The sequence below is a fragment of the Serinus canaria genome, chromosome 1A (assembly GCF_022539315.1).
Source record: "Serinus canaria isolate serCan28SL12 chromosome 1A, serCan2020, whole genome shotgun sequence".
Taxonomy (NCBI): domain Eukaryota; kingdom Metazoa; phylum Chordata; class Aves; order Passeriformes; family Fringillidae; genus Serinus; species Serinus canaria.
In genome coordinates this window covers 71,425,213-71,441,800 of record NC_066314.1, presented here as the reverse complement: position 1 = coordinate 71,441,800, position 16,588 = coordinate 71,425,213, and the positions used below count along the sequence as shown (strand labels likewise).

General features: G+C 46.0%; 1 protein-coding gene across 6 annotated transcripts in view; it reads right to left on the bottom strand.

Moving 5' to 3' along the window:
- The window catches only part of SOX5 (SRY-box transcription factor 5), a 293,023-nt gene that overhangs the window by 98,333 nt on the left and 178,102 nt on the right, over window positions 1–16,588 (bottom strand). For 3 of the 6 annotated variants that reach the window (XM_018919866.3, XM_018919869.3, XM_018919870.3), the window contains one exon: window positions 3,719–3,842. In XM_018919866.3, the coding sequence (XP_018775411.1) occupies window positions 3,719–3,842 (124 nt within the window). The remainder of the gene's footprint in view (window positions 1–3,718; window positions 3,843–16,588) is intronic. The other 3 variants (XM_009095179.4, XM_050969802.1, XM_009095181.4) reach the window with 1 other exon arrangement.

The following is a 16,588-nucleotide window of genomic DNA, read 5'->3' as shown; positions in this document are numbered from 1 at the left end:
GTTAGAAGGTCCCTGAGTCCTCAGTCACTGCAGCCTGGCAAAGGATGGGGACAAAGGATCAGTGCACCTCTGCCCTGCTCCTCCTTGGGATCTGCCAGGAAAGGAGTCCAAATGGACCACAGCTACCAACTGGAACGATCATTCTTGTCTTCTCCTCAGTCTAAATGCTCAGAAAACAAAGCTTGTGTGGAGAAAGCAGAGCTCTCCCTTCCCAGGCTCTGCCTGGTGAGTGATGAGTCCCTTGGTAAGCACTGCCTGAGGAACCCTGACACACCTGAAACCACTGGACTCACATCTCATCCTCTCTGGTGGCTCACAAAGCACTGAGGGAGTTCAATCAGGCTTTATTATCTGAGCTGAATGCAAATAAAACAGCAGTACAGCTATCCCACATTTCTTCTCTTCTGCACACCCTGAGCCTTGCTCACACTCCAGCTGGGCTGAGGGGACCAACAGCTCCCACCACAGCTCCTGCAAAGGTTTCCACTGGGACCAGGCTGCTCTTTAACCCCTTCCCAACAGTCCCCATGAAAAAGAACCATCTCAGCTGAAGCAATCTGAACAGCCTGGACAGAAACAAGTTTGAGAATGCTTAACCAAGAAGCCTGGCCCATACATCTCCTTCTGGAGACCTCAGTTCCCACAGGGACAGGGTGCAGAGCAGCACAAATGTCCCTCTGAATGTGTCTCCAAAGTCAAGGAGCTCTGCATCACCAGCTGCTTATGAAAATACTGGCTGTTGCAGTAATTCTCTCTTCCTTACCCAAATTCTCAAATCTCACTGTTTTTGAGGAACAGTGTGTGAAAACTTTCATAGCTTTATGTTCTTTGTGACTGAAACGGAATAGTCACATGGAGTTTTTATCATTCCTATCTGCAGGTTGTTATTGCTAATAAATAATAATAATAACTGCTAAATGCTAATAAATAAATAATCATCACTGGAGAATTTCCATCAGTCAGCCACAGTTAACAATTCTGAAAAATGCAATCAGTCCAGAAGGAAGGGCAGGTTTTCCAAAAGGACTGGGAAGATGTGGAAGTGAGACTCCATTTTAGTCAGGCACACACCCTGATTTTAAACCACAGAGTTTAAAAGGCAGTGGTGTACAGGAGATGCTGGTGGGCTCTTTGGAAGTTCCTAGGAGGGCTTTGCCCCCAAAGGCAAACTCAGTGAAAATCAGGCAATTCACCCTTTCAGCAGCTGAGCAAATCAATCTGCTGGACATTCTGTGTAGCAGCACAATGCTGGTGCTGCAGCCCACCCCAGCTCAGCTCAAGCCAGCACAGGTGCCTGCAGTACCAGAATTTGGTCAGCACCCCTAAGGCTCAGGTCCTAGTGCCTCTGTCACTCTTAAGAGGGAGGTTTAGTCTCCTAAGTCACTCAGGTGCTTAACAAAACTGTACCCAAAGCTCTCTGGCTCATAGACTTTGCCAGGTGGACTGATACACAGTAGGGCAAGCCAAAAAAGTGGGAGAAATACCTTTCAGTGGTCTGTCAAAAACATGATTTGCTGTGAACATACTGTGGTTTGAAGGCAGCTAGGTGAAGCTTTCCAGGTGTGGCTAAATGTGAGTTTTGGTTTACTCCAGATGCTGAGTGAAAGGAAGAAACCCTTTGGACTACTTATCACTTCTCCTCAGCTTCTCAGCCAAACTCAGCCAAACATGCCAGGCAACCACCAAACACAGAGCTCTTTTTCCACTGGCTCCTGCTCAGCCCTACATCTTGGCACGCTGCTCATTCCAAGCCTCACTGCCAGGAGCAGCAGAAACTTTGCTCTTTTTGCCTTTCAATTTTCAGGGTTACACAAACACGTGATGTCACATCTATTTCACAGATGTGAGGAACTACAGGAGCATCAAGGAGTTAATATTCCAGAGCTGTGAGGAACTACAGGAGCATCAAGGAGTTAATATTCCAGAGCTGTGAGGAACTACAGGAGCATCAAGGAGTTAATATTCCAGAGCTGTGAGGAACTACAGGAGCATCAAGGAGTTAATATTCCAGAGCTGTGAGGAACTACAGGACTATCATGGAGTTAATATTCCAGAGCTGTGAGGAACTACAGGAGCATCAAGGAGTTAATATTCCAGAGCTGTGAGGAACTACAGGAGCATCAAGGAGTTAATATTCCAGAGCTGTGAGGAACTACAGGAACATCAGGGAGTTAATATTCCAGAGCTGTGAGGAACTACAGGAGCATCATGGAGTTAATATTCCAGAGCTGTGAGGAACTACAGGACTATCATGGAGTTAATATTCCAGAGTTGTGAGGAACTACAGGACTATCATGGAGTTAATATTCCAGAGCTGTGAGGAACTACAGGACTATCATGGAGCTCATGTGCACGCACTACAAAGAAGGGAAAAAACCACCTCAGCTCCTTCTACCCCAACTGGACTTGACTAACATGGAAACAATATCATCTGCCAGACCTGTCTAGCAGCGTGCTTTGCTGACCTTTTCCAGGCCCACAGTGATGGTAGCACTCACATTCAGCGTGGCTCACAGCTTCACATTCTGCAGTGTGAATCACTGAGAGGCTGAGTGTGTGAAATCACTGGAAGAACTGAATGAGGCCACGTTTTGGCACTGCAGCTGCTGAGGGATGGGAAATGTTTGGAACAGTGTTTGCAATAGTGGTCCCAGTCTGTAAAATATCAGGAGAAGGTGTGAGTGGCCAAAGAAACCGAGCTAGTGCTCAAGTGCTGTGTCTGTGATGTTCAGAAGCCTAGGGAAATCTGAAATTGTGGGCTAAGCCAGCTTAACTAAAGAAATCTTTTTATGTTCTGAGTTTACAAAAAATGCAGCAGTGGCAAGTGCTGAGTAACTCAAACCAAGTGATGAATTAATGAGTGAGTCAAGGATACAGATGGACACAGTGACATGGACACAGCAAACACCCAAAGCAGACAGAGGAGGGTAGAACAAGCAAGTCCCAGATAACTCTGCCAGTTTTCGGTAGAAAACTGATGGCAGAAGAGTTCTACAAGTGCAAGACAACAAGTCCATGAAATTCATGCTCTAGCTAAGTTTATTCACAGAAATAAAGTTCCTTCATTATTTCTTAACTCGTACTTATTCTCATCATGTTGACAGGACGATGAAATCCTATAGAAGGCTTAAATAAAATATAAAAAAATCTGCGGAATGTAGAGAACAATACAAATCTTTCAAAGATTAAAAAAAGTAGATGCTATATTTTAAAGTGTTAGGCTCTCACAAATATCCTCAGAGTTTGTGTTAGTCCATCAAACTGAAAGGCATATGCTATCTTTGATCTCTGTGCAGAACCTCCGTTGAGATTAATGTGAGCTCTGTGTGAAGACAGAGACTAGAATAGGCCCTCAGTTCACAAATAGCAAGCAGTCTGCTTCAGGAAAAAACATGTTTTCTAACAACAGTGTTGAAATTTATTGGGAAGTTTCGAATGGCTTCTCTTCAGATGCAAGTTTGTGGTCATGAGCACGTTCAGTTGTCAGAAAGACCTGTCAGGGATGAGGAGCACAAATGCACCTCTTGTGTCAGATGTTTGGCCGCTGTGTAGAACAGCTCCTTCATCTCTGACAGGCTTTTCTCAGGCTGGAACAACCCATGCCCTGCTCCACACTCATCTCTGCAGGCTGGTGGCTTTGTCCATGACAGGGTGCTACTTCCACACCAGCTGTGCCCTGCAATGCCCACTTGCAGCTAAAGAAACCCCCAGGACTTACTGCAGCCCGCCTTGTAGCTGAAGCCAGGAGGAAGGAGGAATCCTTGCTGGGCAGCTGCTGCTAGGGTTCGCTGGTCTGGGGGGAACACGGGGATCATCAGAGGAGGCAGCTGACCCTGGACCTGCTGAACAGAGAGGCAAAATCAAACACAGAACTGCGGGGGGGACAGTGTGGGGCACTGTGCCCTCTTTCACTGCTGATCTGAGAGGTCTGCTCTGAATTCACCTCTTCATACTGGGGTGCTCCAGCAGCAGCAACTGTGGGGCTTCATCTTCATCACCAAACACTCCACATGAACGCCATGAATCCAAAATAAACTGAAAGGTTTCACCAAGGCCTATCTGTATCCCACTTAATTATTCCCCCCACAGTTCATGATGGCTCACTTATCTCTGGTGTAGGGGGGCACTTCCTTCTCTTTCACTGAACTGTGGAGCAGGGTCTGTCTCACACAGCAGCTTTCACCCTGACCAAGCCCAAACACTGACACCTCCTCAGAAAGGAAAAGTAAGTGCACAAGTAGCACACAGCACAGCCAGTGCTGCTCTTCTGCTCATACACGTGCACTTATTTGTACATGTGGAAAGATGAATTCCCAGAAAAAAGGCTGAGACCTTTATTCACAAATAAACCAGCCATGCCCGAAGTGTTGGGCGTTCAACTCTGCACAGCAACTCTACACAACCATGCAAGTCAGGAAGTGGAAAATATTATATTGTAAGTGGATACTGCAGGGGACTACAGCCATGCAGAAATTAGTCACCAAAGCTGGACGTGGGCCATGGACAACGTCTACTGCTGCTGCTTTTACCCAGTTCCGGTAATAGCTTTATAACTGATAGAAATGGAAGCTGTCTCTGTGTTTCTCACAGATGAGGAACACAAAGTTTGCTGGATTAAAATGCTGAATGTCTTGTTTCAATTTAAACCCCCCTGCACCGACCAGATCAGTCAGTCCAGAAGAACTGGCTCCTTTTTAAGAGAGCTCCCCTAGATTTTAATGGCACTGTAAAGGCTGAGGCACTGAAGAGATGGAGATGTCCTTGAAAACTAGAATTTATTGTGTGGCTGAAGTAACCCAGAAAACCAGAGTACCAAGAGACAGCCTTCTGTGCTGAGGGGTGCAGGAAGGTGTGAGCCCTGCACTGCAGAACTGGGAAAGAGAACCTGCCCCAGTCCTCGGCTGCCACTGCTCACAAGGCACCATTTGCACTTCATTCTATTCTCATTTATTCTCCTTAAATCCAGGCCACGTCTTGGTTCACCCAACACCATTACCAGGCAAAACAGCGACACAAAATTTGGGATTACCATCTCTTTTAATTTATGCCTGGAGCTGGCAACACCCCTGTGTGTGCTGCCTGTGTCTGCATGGTCTGAAAGAATTCCCAAGGACAGAGTTCAAGAGCACTGTTGACAGAAATTCTTGCAGTGAGAGATTAAGATTGAAGCTGAAAGATAGAGTAGATGTAGCTCCACTCACTGAACCAGCTTGATCCATTTTTTGTTACTTCAATATTTGTCTTTCTGTTCTGATCCTGTTAATTAGAAGGCATACATATTTTCAGCTGAATTACAGGAGAAAAAAACCATAAAAAATGTGATTTGCTCTCTATCTGCCCAGATATCCTTGAGCTGTCCAATACCTGCCTTTGCTTCACGTGTTCATTTTTGGTTTGTTTTGTTTGAGGTTTTGTGGTTTGCTGCTTTTTTATTTTTTTGGCCTTTTTTTTTTTAAGACAAAGACAAAGTAACTATTCTTTCAGAACAAAAATGAACAGCCATGCGGAATTTTTGCATAGTACTCTTCTTCGGCAAAAAGCCACAGAACTTTTTTTTTTAAATGGTTTCCAAGGATGAAAGTGACTTTGCCAAGCGAAGAAGCTTCAAAACAGGACTCAAAAAACACTAATAGAAAGACAGATGGTTCTACTAAGTGCTTTGCTGCCAAAAAAAATGTTAAAAAAAAGTGAAAAAAATGGAGTGATGTTATTGAAGCTGACTGCAAAGTTCTCTGATGACTGCAAATACTCTTGTCCCACTGCAAGTGTTAACTCTGCCTCCAGGGCTAATATAACTGAAGCACCACACACACACAAATTGTCATTGCCAAGCCCACAATGTAGCTTAAGTCTGCACTTGATTCCAAGTGACTGCCAAACACACGAGCAAAACACCACGCTGAAAAATTCCCATTTAGGAAAACATTTACCAGGAAAATGCCCTTTCTTCCTAAATCTGACTGCTGCATTTCATTTTTTTTTTCGGATTGCTGCTCCTCTTTAGCTCTCCAAGGGGCCTTGCAGCCCCTCATTTCAAATGACACAACCCTGCTTGCACTGGGGAGGCAAAAACCACGGAGTGATGAGGATGGTTTGCATGGATATAGGAATAACACAGTCAAAACAATGTGATTTTCATTCCAGGATGGAATGTATGGAGCTGCACTCAGCTCCACTTCATCTTCTCCTAAACACAAATAAATGCAAACATTTGTTTATTTTAATCCGATTACCTGACACAATATCACACAAATGATGGACTCTGCATTTTTATGGCTCACTTACTACGACATTTAACTCATTATGTTTATTATTATTATTAACTGGAATTGCTAGGATACAACTGCTTCAAGTGGCATTGAATACGGGCCCTCCTTCTGAGTGTTACAGCTAAGGTGTTTCCGCTTTTATTTTCTTTTCAAGGTATTACTACATCAGTTCAATCTCTCAAATGCTTTTTATTATCAGTTAAATCTCTCAAAAAATTTTTTTATTGGAGGCTTACATACCTTCCAACATTTTCTGTATTGTAACTTCTTGATACTGCATTTCTAATTTGAATATAAAGGACTGCAAATCAGGGCTGTGTTCCAGGCCCTTCAACTTGTTCTGCTAATGGACTTATGTCCATAAAAAGAAATACCTCTTCAATAATCTAATAATTCACACAGCTGCCAAGATTCTCCCTGGCCAGGCTCTCTCAGTGTGACCTCTTCTCAGCTGTGACATCCTAAAGGAGACAACTGCATTCTAAACCTCACAAAGTTCCCAATGGCTTTAATGAGCTACAATTTCACCTTGTAACTCCTGGCCTGCTTTAAGATGTTGGTCTGGAGGACACAGACACAATCCCCCAAGGTTTTCCTGGTTTTCCAGCTGTTGCCCCTGGCTCAGCTGAGCACATGGGAACCCTTCATGGTTGTTTTCTCTCCTCTGCCCAGCTGTGGCAGGGCAGGGTGAGTGAGGGGCTGCTGTGGGCTCCTGCTGTTGGGCAGTGCCAAAGCACCACACCAGGAAACCTCCACAGCTTCCCCTGAAAATCCGAAAGAGAGCCCAGCCCTAAGGAAGTCAGCAATGCAAAAATCAGTGGGAGCACATGACAAGCAGCCAAGAGTAACTCTAGTGTCCAAGGGGGAAACACCCACAGCTGCCTGCAGGGATTTCTGGCTTTGGGAAGTGCCTCAGTGCATCTTTATTTGTTCCAGTGCCTTTGGAAAGTCTGGCCCTAAATGGCTTACCATCTCAAAGGGGATTTGTTGGCAAAGCTGGAGCCAGCTCAAGCTGTGGCAGCCTGGGCCAGCATCTCCAGCAGTCTGTGCGTGTCCTCTCTGCCTCGACCACGACAAACCCAAGCACACAGAGACACTGCACTGAGCACAGTCACAGCTCATGTTTCCAGGATTCTCTGCGTCATTGGAACTGTAGTAGTTCCACCTAAATCCTGCTCCCCATCCCCTTTTAGGAACATACTATGGTTTCCACAGCTACCTAAGCAGCAAGCAGTGTTTTTAACAGTTACCCCCACTGTTTGTTACTAGCTCCTGCTGTGACTTCCTCAAATTTAGATTGCAAAGACTTGACAGCTCCAGTTCTATTTTCTGTAGAAACTCATGTGTGCCTTGGGTCACCATGTAAATAGCTACACAGGGAAAGGAGCTTAAAGGAACATTAAGATGGCAAAGTTGGACATTTGTGGCTTGGAGAATGCCCGATCAGGGGAGCATGCATGGCCTTATTTTGGCTCTTCATTGCCCCTGCATCCAGACAGAACCCCTAAAGTTCAGAGCTTCCCCTCCATATGACTCTTGCTCAATCTAGAAGGCTTATCCCATTTCTCAAGTGACATAAATCCACACTTTCAGCACACCTAAGCCCCTAAAATAGCAGCTGCTATTAGTTCTATCTATTTTCTCTTCATACACTTCCCCCAATTTCATTTCTGCAGCTGTTCATTACATATTTATTAGCATCAACTTTTAAATAAGTTTTCCTCTCTCCAAGGTAAATATCTCAGTGCATTTCCCAGCATATATAATATATATAACATTTTCCTCCGAGGGGAAAATACTGCTATGCACCCACCTCTGGCTCTTCAGAAGCAATTCTATTCCTTCTGGTGAGGCTGGTGATGGACAGTGAATTGCTGAGTGTGGCTCAGAGCAGCTGCTGAAGGCAGCACTCTCTGCTCCACCCCTGACCCAACCCTGCACACTATTCACTCCTGAGCTGCTCCAAGGATGCCCCTCAGGAGCTGCAGGAGATCTCTGCTGAAATGCACTCCCAGGGGGTTTGTCCATGTAGAGGGCTGGCTAATTTTTATTTTCATTGGAGTTACTCTCAGCTGCCCCAAATAAGTTCAGATTTTTCATTCCTAGAGCAGTGGATGCACATGAATGATTTGATTAACTTCAAAGTGTTGTAGGAATATCTTCTTGCCTGTGACTTGTTTGGAAGTTAAGCATCTCTTCTACCGTTCAGGGAAGAATGCAATGCACATTTCACATGCAGCAACACAAATCTGTCCTTCAAAAATGACATGTTTAATTGCATTTGTCCCCCTTCCTCCAGAAGCACTTGGCTCCCAGTGCCACACACTCTGCTGAAGGACTGCATGCTTTAATTAGCACATGTGTTGGCCCTCCTTACCTCACCCCCCTCCCCGTGTCTATCTTAGGGGAAATAAAAATATACGTCCCCATATAACTACAATCTGCTATTTCCCTTTCAGTGATGTTTAAAATAAGACAGGAAAATGTTTTTCTCCTCTGTGTATCAGTTGCCCAGGTTGCCAGAAGCATGTCCTGAGCCCACAGAGCAGGAAGCTCTGCCCATCCAGCCATGGGGTGATCCCTCCTCCTCCTCCTGAGTTTGGGGTGCATTTTATGGGCTGCTCCCTGGGTGTCCAGGATCACAGCACAAGGAGGGTGCCTTGAGGCAGAGGTGCATTTTTTCTTCCTAACCACCTCCTGTAAGCTCTCCTGCAGGGGATGATCTGGGCCCCACATGTGATTCCTCCTGTGCTGAGCAGGAGGCTCAGGCAGCTCAGAGCAGGGCTCCCAACCTGCAGTGTGCAGCCCTGAGCCCTGTCCCTGCCTGCAGCTCCCACACTGCTGGTCCTGGGAGAATCCCAGGGGCTCAGGGACACAGCCAGCACAGGCTCCCCTCCCTGCTGGCACAGGACAGCTTCGTTCTGAGGGCTGGCGTGGAAAAAATGCTCAGCTTGGTGGAATATGGACACAATCCCCAAAGGATGCAACCTGGCTCATGGCAAACTCAAGGAACACACCTCCAGAATGCATCTCAGGGAAATACATGAGCATTTTCCACTTTAAAAAAGCAAGGCTTTTCAGGCTGGACACTTTCCACCTCAGCTCTGTCCTGCAGGAGAGCCTGGGTGTCCCCACCAGCATCCATCTCCAACCCCTCTCAGCACAAAGCCTGTAAACTCACACACAGCCCTTTGAACTAGGTGCAGCAGAGTGCCTGACACTGCCAAGGAACACAGACAGGAGCTGTTCCCATGCTGATAACTTCCTCCTCCAGCTCGTGCCACAGCACAACATGCAGTGCTGACAGACAGACCTCCAGCAGCACTTGGCAGGACAGAGGCCAAAAGGACCTTTCACATTCAGGAACAACCCTTGGACACTTCCAAAGGAAAAAGGCAGTTCATTTGTTGCTCATTTGTTCACTTCTGTAACTAAAATAAAGAACTTCAAAACAGTTTTTTTGAATATTCTGTTTAGTATGGAAAAAAAGAGAGGAGAGAAAAGCAGGAAGATGCCTTTCATTGCACAGAATGAGGTTTAACAAGTGTTCTTGTTTGTGCAGCTTGGCAGGTGAGTTACCTAGAGGGCAGCTCTGCCACAAAGGTACTGAACAAACAGCCTAAACAAGAAGTACATCAACCAGAATTCATCCCAGCTGTTCTAAGACAAAAGCCCAAGGGCTGACAGAGGGAGAGCTGCTCCAGACTGCACTAGGGGGGTCTCTAGCCAAACCAGGACCTCCAGAGGCGGGGACTGGAATTCAGGTAACAGCTACCCTGCAAGACTGCAGTGCACCCAAGAGCCCCTCCTGATCCCAGCTCAAGAGCAACACTAAAAGTAATTAACCCTTTCCTTTCTAGAAGAGAAGAAGATTCATTGTTTGGTGGATTGAGCTGCTTGTTTCATGAAGAGGCTGAAGTTAGCAAGTGGGTACAATGACCACAGTTTTGGGCACATCGCCTCACTTCACCTCCCTTGATATTCACACAAACACTGAGTTTCTCAAGGCAGCCTCCAAGCACCTGAGCACCCTGTTTAAATGTTAGTGCCCTCCTAGAAGAATAAACCAGGACTGCAAGGGAACTCTGCCACGGACTGCTGGCTGTCAGAGCTGCTGACTGAGGTGCTGTACTGTTCTTTATTTGTGGTTTTGTTGGCCACCAGCAAGGCACTCCTAAGTGCAAGTGTCGTGATCCAGAGTTAATGCACAAAGTCACTTCCCAAAGTGGAAACCTCTGGGCTTGCAGGAGTGCCTGGTGCTGCTGCAGCATATGACAGAGCACAGGTTCCATCTGCCTGCCTCAGGCTCCCCCTGCCAGCCCTGGGCCAGGGCTGATGGCTGCAGCACAAAGCCATCCAGAGGAACATTTGTCAGGGAACAGAAAACAGGTGGGAGCTTTCCTGATGTGATTTAGAAGACAGCATGTAGGATAATTCCTTGAGCAGCACGTGCACTCTTTTCTGCAGTTAGCTCCTCTATGATAGATGGGTTCAGTTATTCACAATATCATGAACTCTGGGCTTATTTGTACATGCCAGAAAGGATCAGGGGCCCAGAGCAATGAACCTCCCGTGTCACTGCTGACAGCAGCCTCTCAGAAGGCATCTGGGTCATCCTCCTGATCTCCTGCACCCTGGTTAGAAGGACTGGGAGGCTGAGTTTTGCCATGTGGGTGCCAAGCCAGCCTCCTTCCTTCCAGAGGCTCTGCTTTGGTGCTCAGGGCTCTCCCTCTGCCAGCCCCAAAGGTTCTGTGCAAGGGCATCACACCAGGGCAGCTCTGGAAGCAGGACTGACAGTGAACACTGCTGCAGAGAGTTCAGAGCACTGTTTCTGTCTGAGGGCTCCAGAGGGGAGTGGGGAATCAAGAGGACTTTTCCTGTAGGAGCAGGGGGATTTTCCAAGCTTGACTCTGCAAATCTTAACACTTTAAATCAGTGGCTGGACTATAAAAACAAGGAATGGGTGGGAAGGCTCAGAACTGGTGTGGGTTAAAAGAGAGGGAGAAGAGGAACAATCCAAAAATGACTTTTCAAGAACTTCCATGAATGTTGGAAGCCAACAGGCTCAGCTGAGGACAAGGCAATTAGTAAATAAATGGACAGGAAATAAACTCCAGTGTCACACACCCCCACAGGCAGAAGCCTGGCTGTTTTCTGGCAGGAAGCTCTGTCACCTGGGAGAAGTGCCCCACCTTGCACCTCTGCAGTGCTTCCAGGGCACCCTGGGGCTCCTCCTGACACCAAAGTACTGTTGGGAAGGTGTTTGTGCAAAGGTGCCAACAGGACCATGAAATGCTCAGATGCAAAACTGCCCAAAATGGTTCTCAGGTTGAGAATGCAGCTCAGGCAATTCATTCTCATTTTCTAAAATAACATTCATATTGCTTCTAAATACTCTCTGAATTTATTCTGAGCATGGTTCTTGCTCCTGTGTAGACTGAAGTAAAGCAGCTTTTGGGGAGTGAGCCTATTCACAAAAGATTTCTTTAGTGTGTTTGTTTTCCTGCAAAAATCAAGGAATGGGTGGTAGGAGCGTGGCTGATGCCATTACACTTTAAAAGGTGTATTTTTTGTCATTTGAAGTTATTCAGAGGCATCTGTGTAAAGGCCAGCTGCTAAACCTCTCCCTTCACCCCCTGTTGATTTTTCCATAATATATTCAAACACCAGTAACTAATAATTTTGATGTATAAATGGCAGCAGTATTTTTCCTGTCCCAAACCCCCAGATCCTTACACTGGAACAGGGAGAACAGCTCCAGTCAGGAACCACTGCACTTAGGAGATGATGGCCACTTCCCTGACCTCGTTTTTGGCACAATGCTGAGGGTATCCTTTCAAACAAACCCCTAAGGTTTCAAGATGTATTTTTCTCTCAGTATCTCTTTGAGAAATGGAATATCATTAATTAAAAAACCCAGCAATTTCAGTGTGTGGGCGACGGGGAAGAAACAGGGGTTATTTCATATCATGTAGTGGGCAGAAATTCAAAACCCATTCAGCTGCTGAACAGTGCAATGCTATAAACAAACAAGAAAGTCTTATCAAAGTCATCCACTTCAAATCATACCATCCAGAAAGAGAGAGAAAAAATAGACTTAGAGGGCTAAAAAAAAGTGTCTGCACTCAGAGTCATTCCCTCCTCTTGCCTTCTTTAAACAGGGACATAGTTAATAAAACTGCATACAAACTAATGAACTACAGGGGAAAAAAACATCCTTCATCTCTGATCAGTGCAGGCTCTTGCAGAACTGGGTGTGCTCAGAAAACCTCAGACTAAAATCCACTGACTAAACCTGAGAATGGCCCCTCTTCTCCCCCCTGTATTATTATTATTATTATTATTATTATTACTATTACTATTAAATCAGATACAGGTGTCAGGGTAGGTGTGGTCTCCTGTGCATCCCTTTCAGAGCACAAGCAGTTACAACACTCAGTGTCATTCTTTTCTGAAGACAATAACAATGCTGCCATTGTCATTGTCCCCACCACTGATCCTGCTGTAAATGGAGTTTCCTTGCTTGCTGTAAGGCCTCAGAGATCCCTGCTCCACGAACAAATGGCCAGCACAGCTCTGAGCAGATGTTATTAGAAATCCTTGCAGCAAGCACAGCTTCAGGGCTGGACAGCCCCTAACTGCTGCCAGGCACATGCACAATGAAGACCTTTTCCAATCCCTCAGCTGCCCAGACTTGTTCCTGCCTGTCCCTCCTGACAGTGGAACTGCTCCCCAGCACAATTCAGGTTTGCCATCAAAAGTTTGATTTCAAAAGCAGAGCAGACTCGAGTTGCAGAACAAACACAACCTCAGCAGAAACGTCACCACTCTTCCATTCACCTCCTGATGCTTTTTGTACCCTGTTACCAAAATCCTCATAAAAAATGTTATTCACAAGGATTTTGTTTGGGAACACTTTCTGAATAGGGCTGAAGACAGTCTCTAATTTTGTGCCTGCAATCTAGTGACAGCAATACAGTTACAGCACAATTGGCTGTAGGCAGAGTGATAAAATTTAGACATCTCATCATCTGATTTCTGTGCACAGCCAGGTAAGCAGCTGGCCAAATCCTGCAGCTTTTTACTCCACTAAATTGCAGCTACAAATATTTTGATTGCCCAAACACTGTATCTTCTTCTTTGCTGTCACCTTCAGTTCTCCCTTGTCTTCCTCCACACTTTATTATTAAAAATATGAGGAAAACAACAAAAAGGAAGAAAAGAGGAAAAAAAAAAGAGACTAAATGGAATTGTTTCCTTGGCACTGGCAGGCACAGCCCATGCAGAGGAGAAGGAAATTGCCCACCTCCCAGGGCACCTCTCCCCCTGAGTCAGGTGTCATGCTCCTGGTGGCGCCCCGCAGTCAGACACACACCTGTGCTGGCATGGGCGTGGCCCAGGGCGTGGCTGGGCGTGGCAGCCCCACCTGCACCCGAGCAGCCCTGGCAGGTGTGCCCAGGGGGAGGAGCAGCCCCCAGCAGGTGCATACTGCAGGGTCTCAGCAGAGGGGAGAGCACAGCACAGCGAGCATCAATAACCCCTGCTCCTGGCTCCCTGCTCTCAAGGAGCTCACAAATGTACAAGCTTCTTTTTCAGCCTTGGCTGCCTTTGAATATACACACACCACACTCCTAGAGCCATTTTTAAGCCACTATAGGTATTAGAGGACAATTTACATGTGATTTGCATTTTTTCCCTCCGACTGTGGTTCTGGTAAGTCTTCCAAACCTAATGACTGTTCTTTTGGCCAGCAGCATAAATGCTGTAATCACACAATTATTGTGCTGGGAACAGTTTAATTCAGCATTTTGTTCTCAACCACAGAACAATTACTCAACAATTGTGGTTAACCACACCAGCTCGCAGCCTGGAGAGGAAGCAGAATATTCACAAAGCCATTGTCTTCCACAAAGGCAGGGAGCAGATCCTTATCCATTGTCACTGTCCAGCCTCTCTTGGCTCCTCGGGGAGCTCCCACACTCTCCCTCAATGAAAATAAACTTGGAGCACATTCATCTTCAGCTGCTGAGTGTTTAACTGTGCATTTGCACACCCAAGGAAATGTGCCTGGGACAGAAGGGTGCCAGGAGCACTGCAAGAAGCTCTGGGATTGCTCCAGGGGCATGATCCACCTCTTCTGGCACAAACCCTGGGCACTCAGGCTTTGCTAGAGTTCTGCTCCTGAGCCATCCCCTCCTCCTCGGGAATAAAAGGAATTTTCTGACCAACTGATTTATTCCCAGCACTGTTTCCATGGGCAGACCAACACATCCCAGGCTTTGTGTGCTGGACCTGACTCCAGGAAAGCCAGCAGAAGTTCTGAGACCTCAGCAGGGAAGGATTTAGGTTAGCAAGCCAAGTTATTGGGATCCTTACAAATTTTCTGCTCCAAATTTCAATTCTGGAAGCATTTTACCCAAGCAAATAAAAATATTTTAGTAATTCCATTCCCACTTTTGTTTTTTGTTTTGTCTTGCCAGTCACTGGGAATATTTTCATTCAGAGCTGTGAATCTAAAAAGTACAACTCTGGCAGTGCTGCTGAACAAGTAAAATTAAACTAATTAAACAAAACTGACTCAATAAACTTAATTTGACAGTTAGATCAGAAAGGCAACCAGCAGTAAACACGGTGAAAACATCAAGTAATAAATGATTTTTTAAAATGCCTTTAGCTTTTAAGAAGTATTCAGCTCAGAAAAAGGACTTTGTAATAAGCATAATTTTTTTAAGGGCAACATTTGACTTGTAGGAACTTTGGGTTGAGTCCTTGCTCTGCTGAAGTCAATACAAATTGATCCCAATGGCACTCAGCAGAAACAATGAAAAAAATTGCTCATTTTAATATATATATATATATATATATATATATATATATATATATATAAAATATTTAATGTAATTTAATTTTTTTTAAAAGGACAAGGCATCTATGGAGCAGAACTCAGGTTCAAATGCACTCACCAGCAGGACACTGAGTTGCTATTATTATTATTATTATTATTGTTGTTGTTGTTGTTGTTGTTATTATTATTACTATTGACACCTAATTTTTTCCTCCATCTATGACATGAGCAGTACATCTTGTTTGAAAGCTCAGTTTCAGCAGAGGAGGAGACAGGCCTCACGAGGTGAGGGAGACACATGGGAATTGCCATAAGGACACAGAAGTCCCAATCCAGTTTCTTCCATTTCTAAAGCTTTCACCAAGATATTTCACTAAAAAAAAAAAAAAAAAAAAAAAAAAAAAAAAAAAGGCGTATCCCCGTTTTTGAACTGTGTATGAGTGAAAGGAAGGCAGGCAGTGCCCTTCCCAGCCCTGCCACTGTGCCCCAGGCACCTTGGGGCACTGCCAAAGCTGCTGTGCCCCATCTCTGCACTGCAGGGACCCTTGGGGGAGCTCTCACTCAGGTGCTCAGCCCAGGGCAGAACCTGGGCGTGCACAAGAGGAGACACAGAAAGGTCTCAGCTCACACCAGCAGCTGCTGGGGTGTTCAATTCCCTCAGCTTCAGGTCCAGGCTCTTGAAGGGTATCTGGACAAGACCTGATGGGAGCTCCACAAGGGCTTCTGGATGTTCCCAAAGGCTGAGTGCTGTCACCAGAGAGAAGATTCTCTTCTCTGATGTTACCCTAAGCCATGCAGAAAGATACCTTTCCAAAAGAGCTGCAGCTAGGTTAGAGCTCCTAATGATGCCTTGAGAGGCTGACCTGGAGCAGAGGCTGGGCAGAGCTAAAGAATAAAGCAGGGATTGATTCCAAGGATCTCCTCCATGGACCCACCCTGGGCAGCACCAGAGCCCAGCCAGGGCTGCCCCCAAGATGACCCAAAATGGCCCCAAAATGCCCGGCCGGGCACGGGGTCTGTCCCTGGGATCAGCTCTGCTCCATTCCCACCTTGCAGTTCATTGTCCCAGCCCAGCTTTAGCCCAGGCACTCCCAGCCTTGTTTTTCTCTCTCCAGCCCACGGGGTTTGTGCTCCTGGGCTGGGATTGGGATCATTTGTCCTTGGTGCCCAGCTGGAGCAGGAATTGTTTTGTCTCCCTGCTCTGGGCACAGAGCTCACCATCCCATAATGTGAACCCAGACCCACACACCAAAGCAGCCCAGAATGTGAAACATAGCAAAGCCAAGCCTGAGGCATCCCTGACAGTGCTGTTGTATCCTTTGCAGGAAAGGCAGTCAGAAGACACTGATGCAGTGCAGCACCACCTTTGTATCTGTGCATGGAGATCATTCACAAAATACCAGCTGCCCTCCTGCAGCCAAATGCTTTTTAATAACACAATCATGGATCTCCTTGGCACCTAAAGGAATGGTTC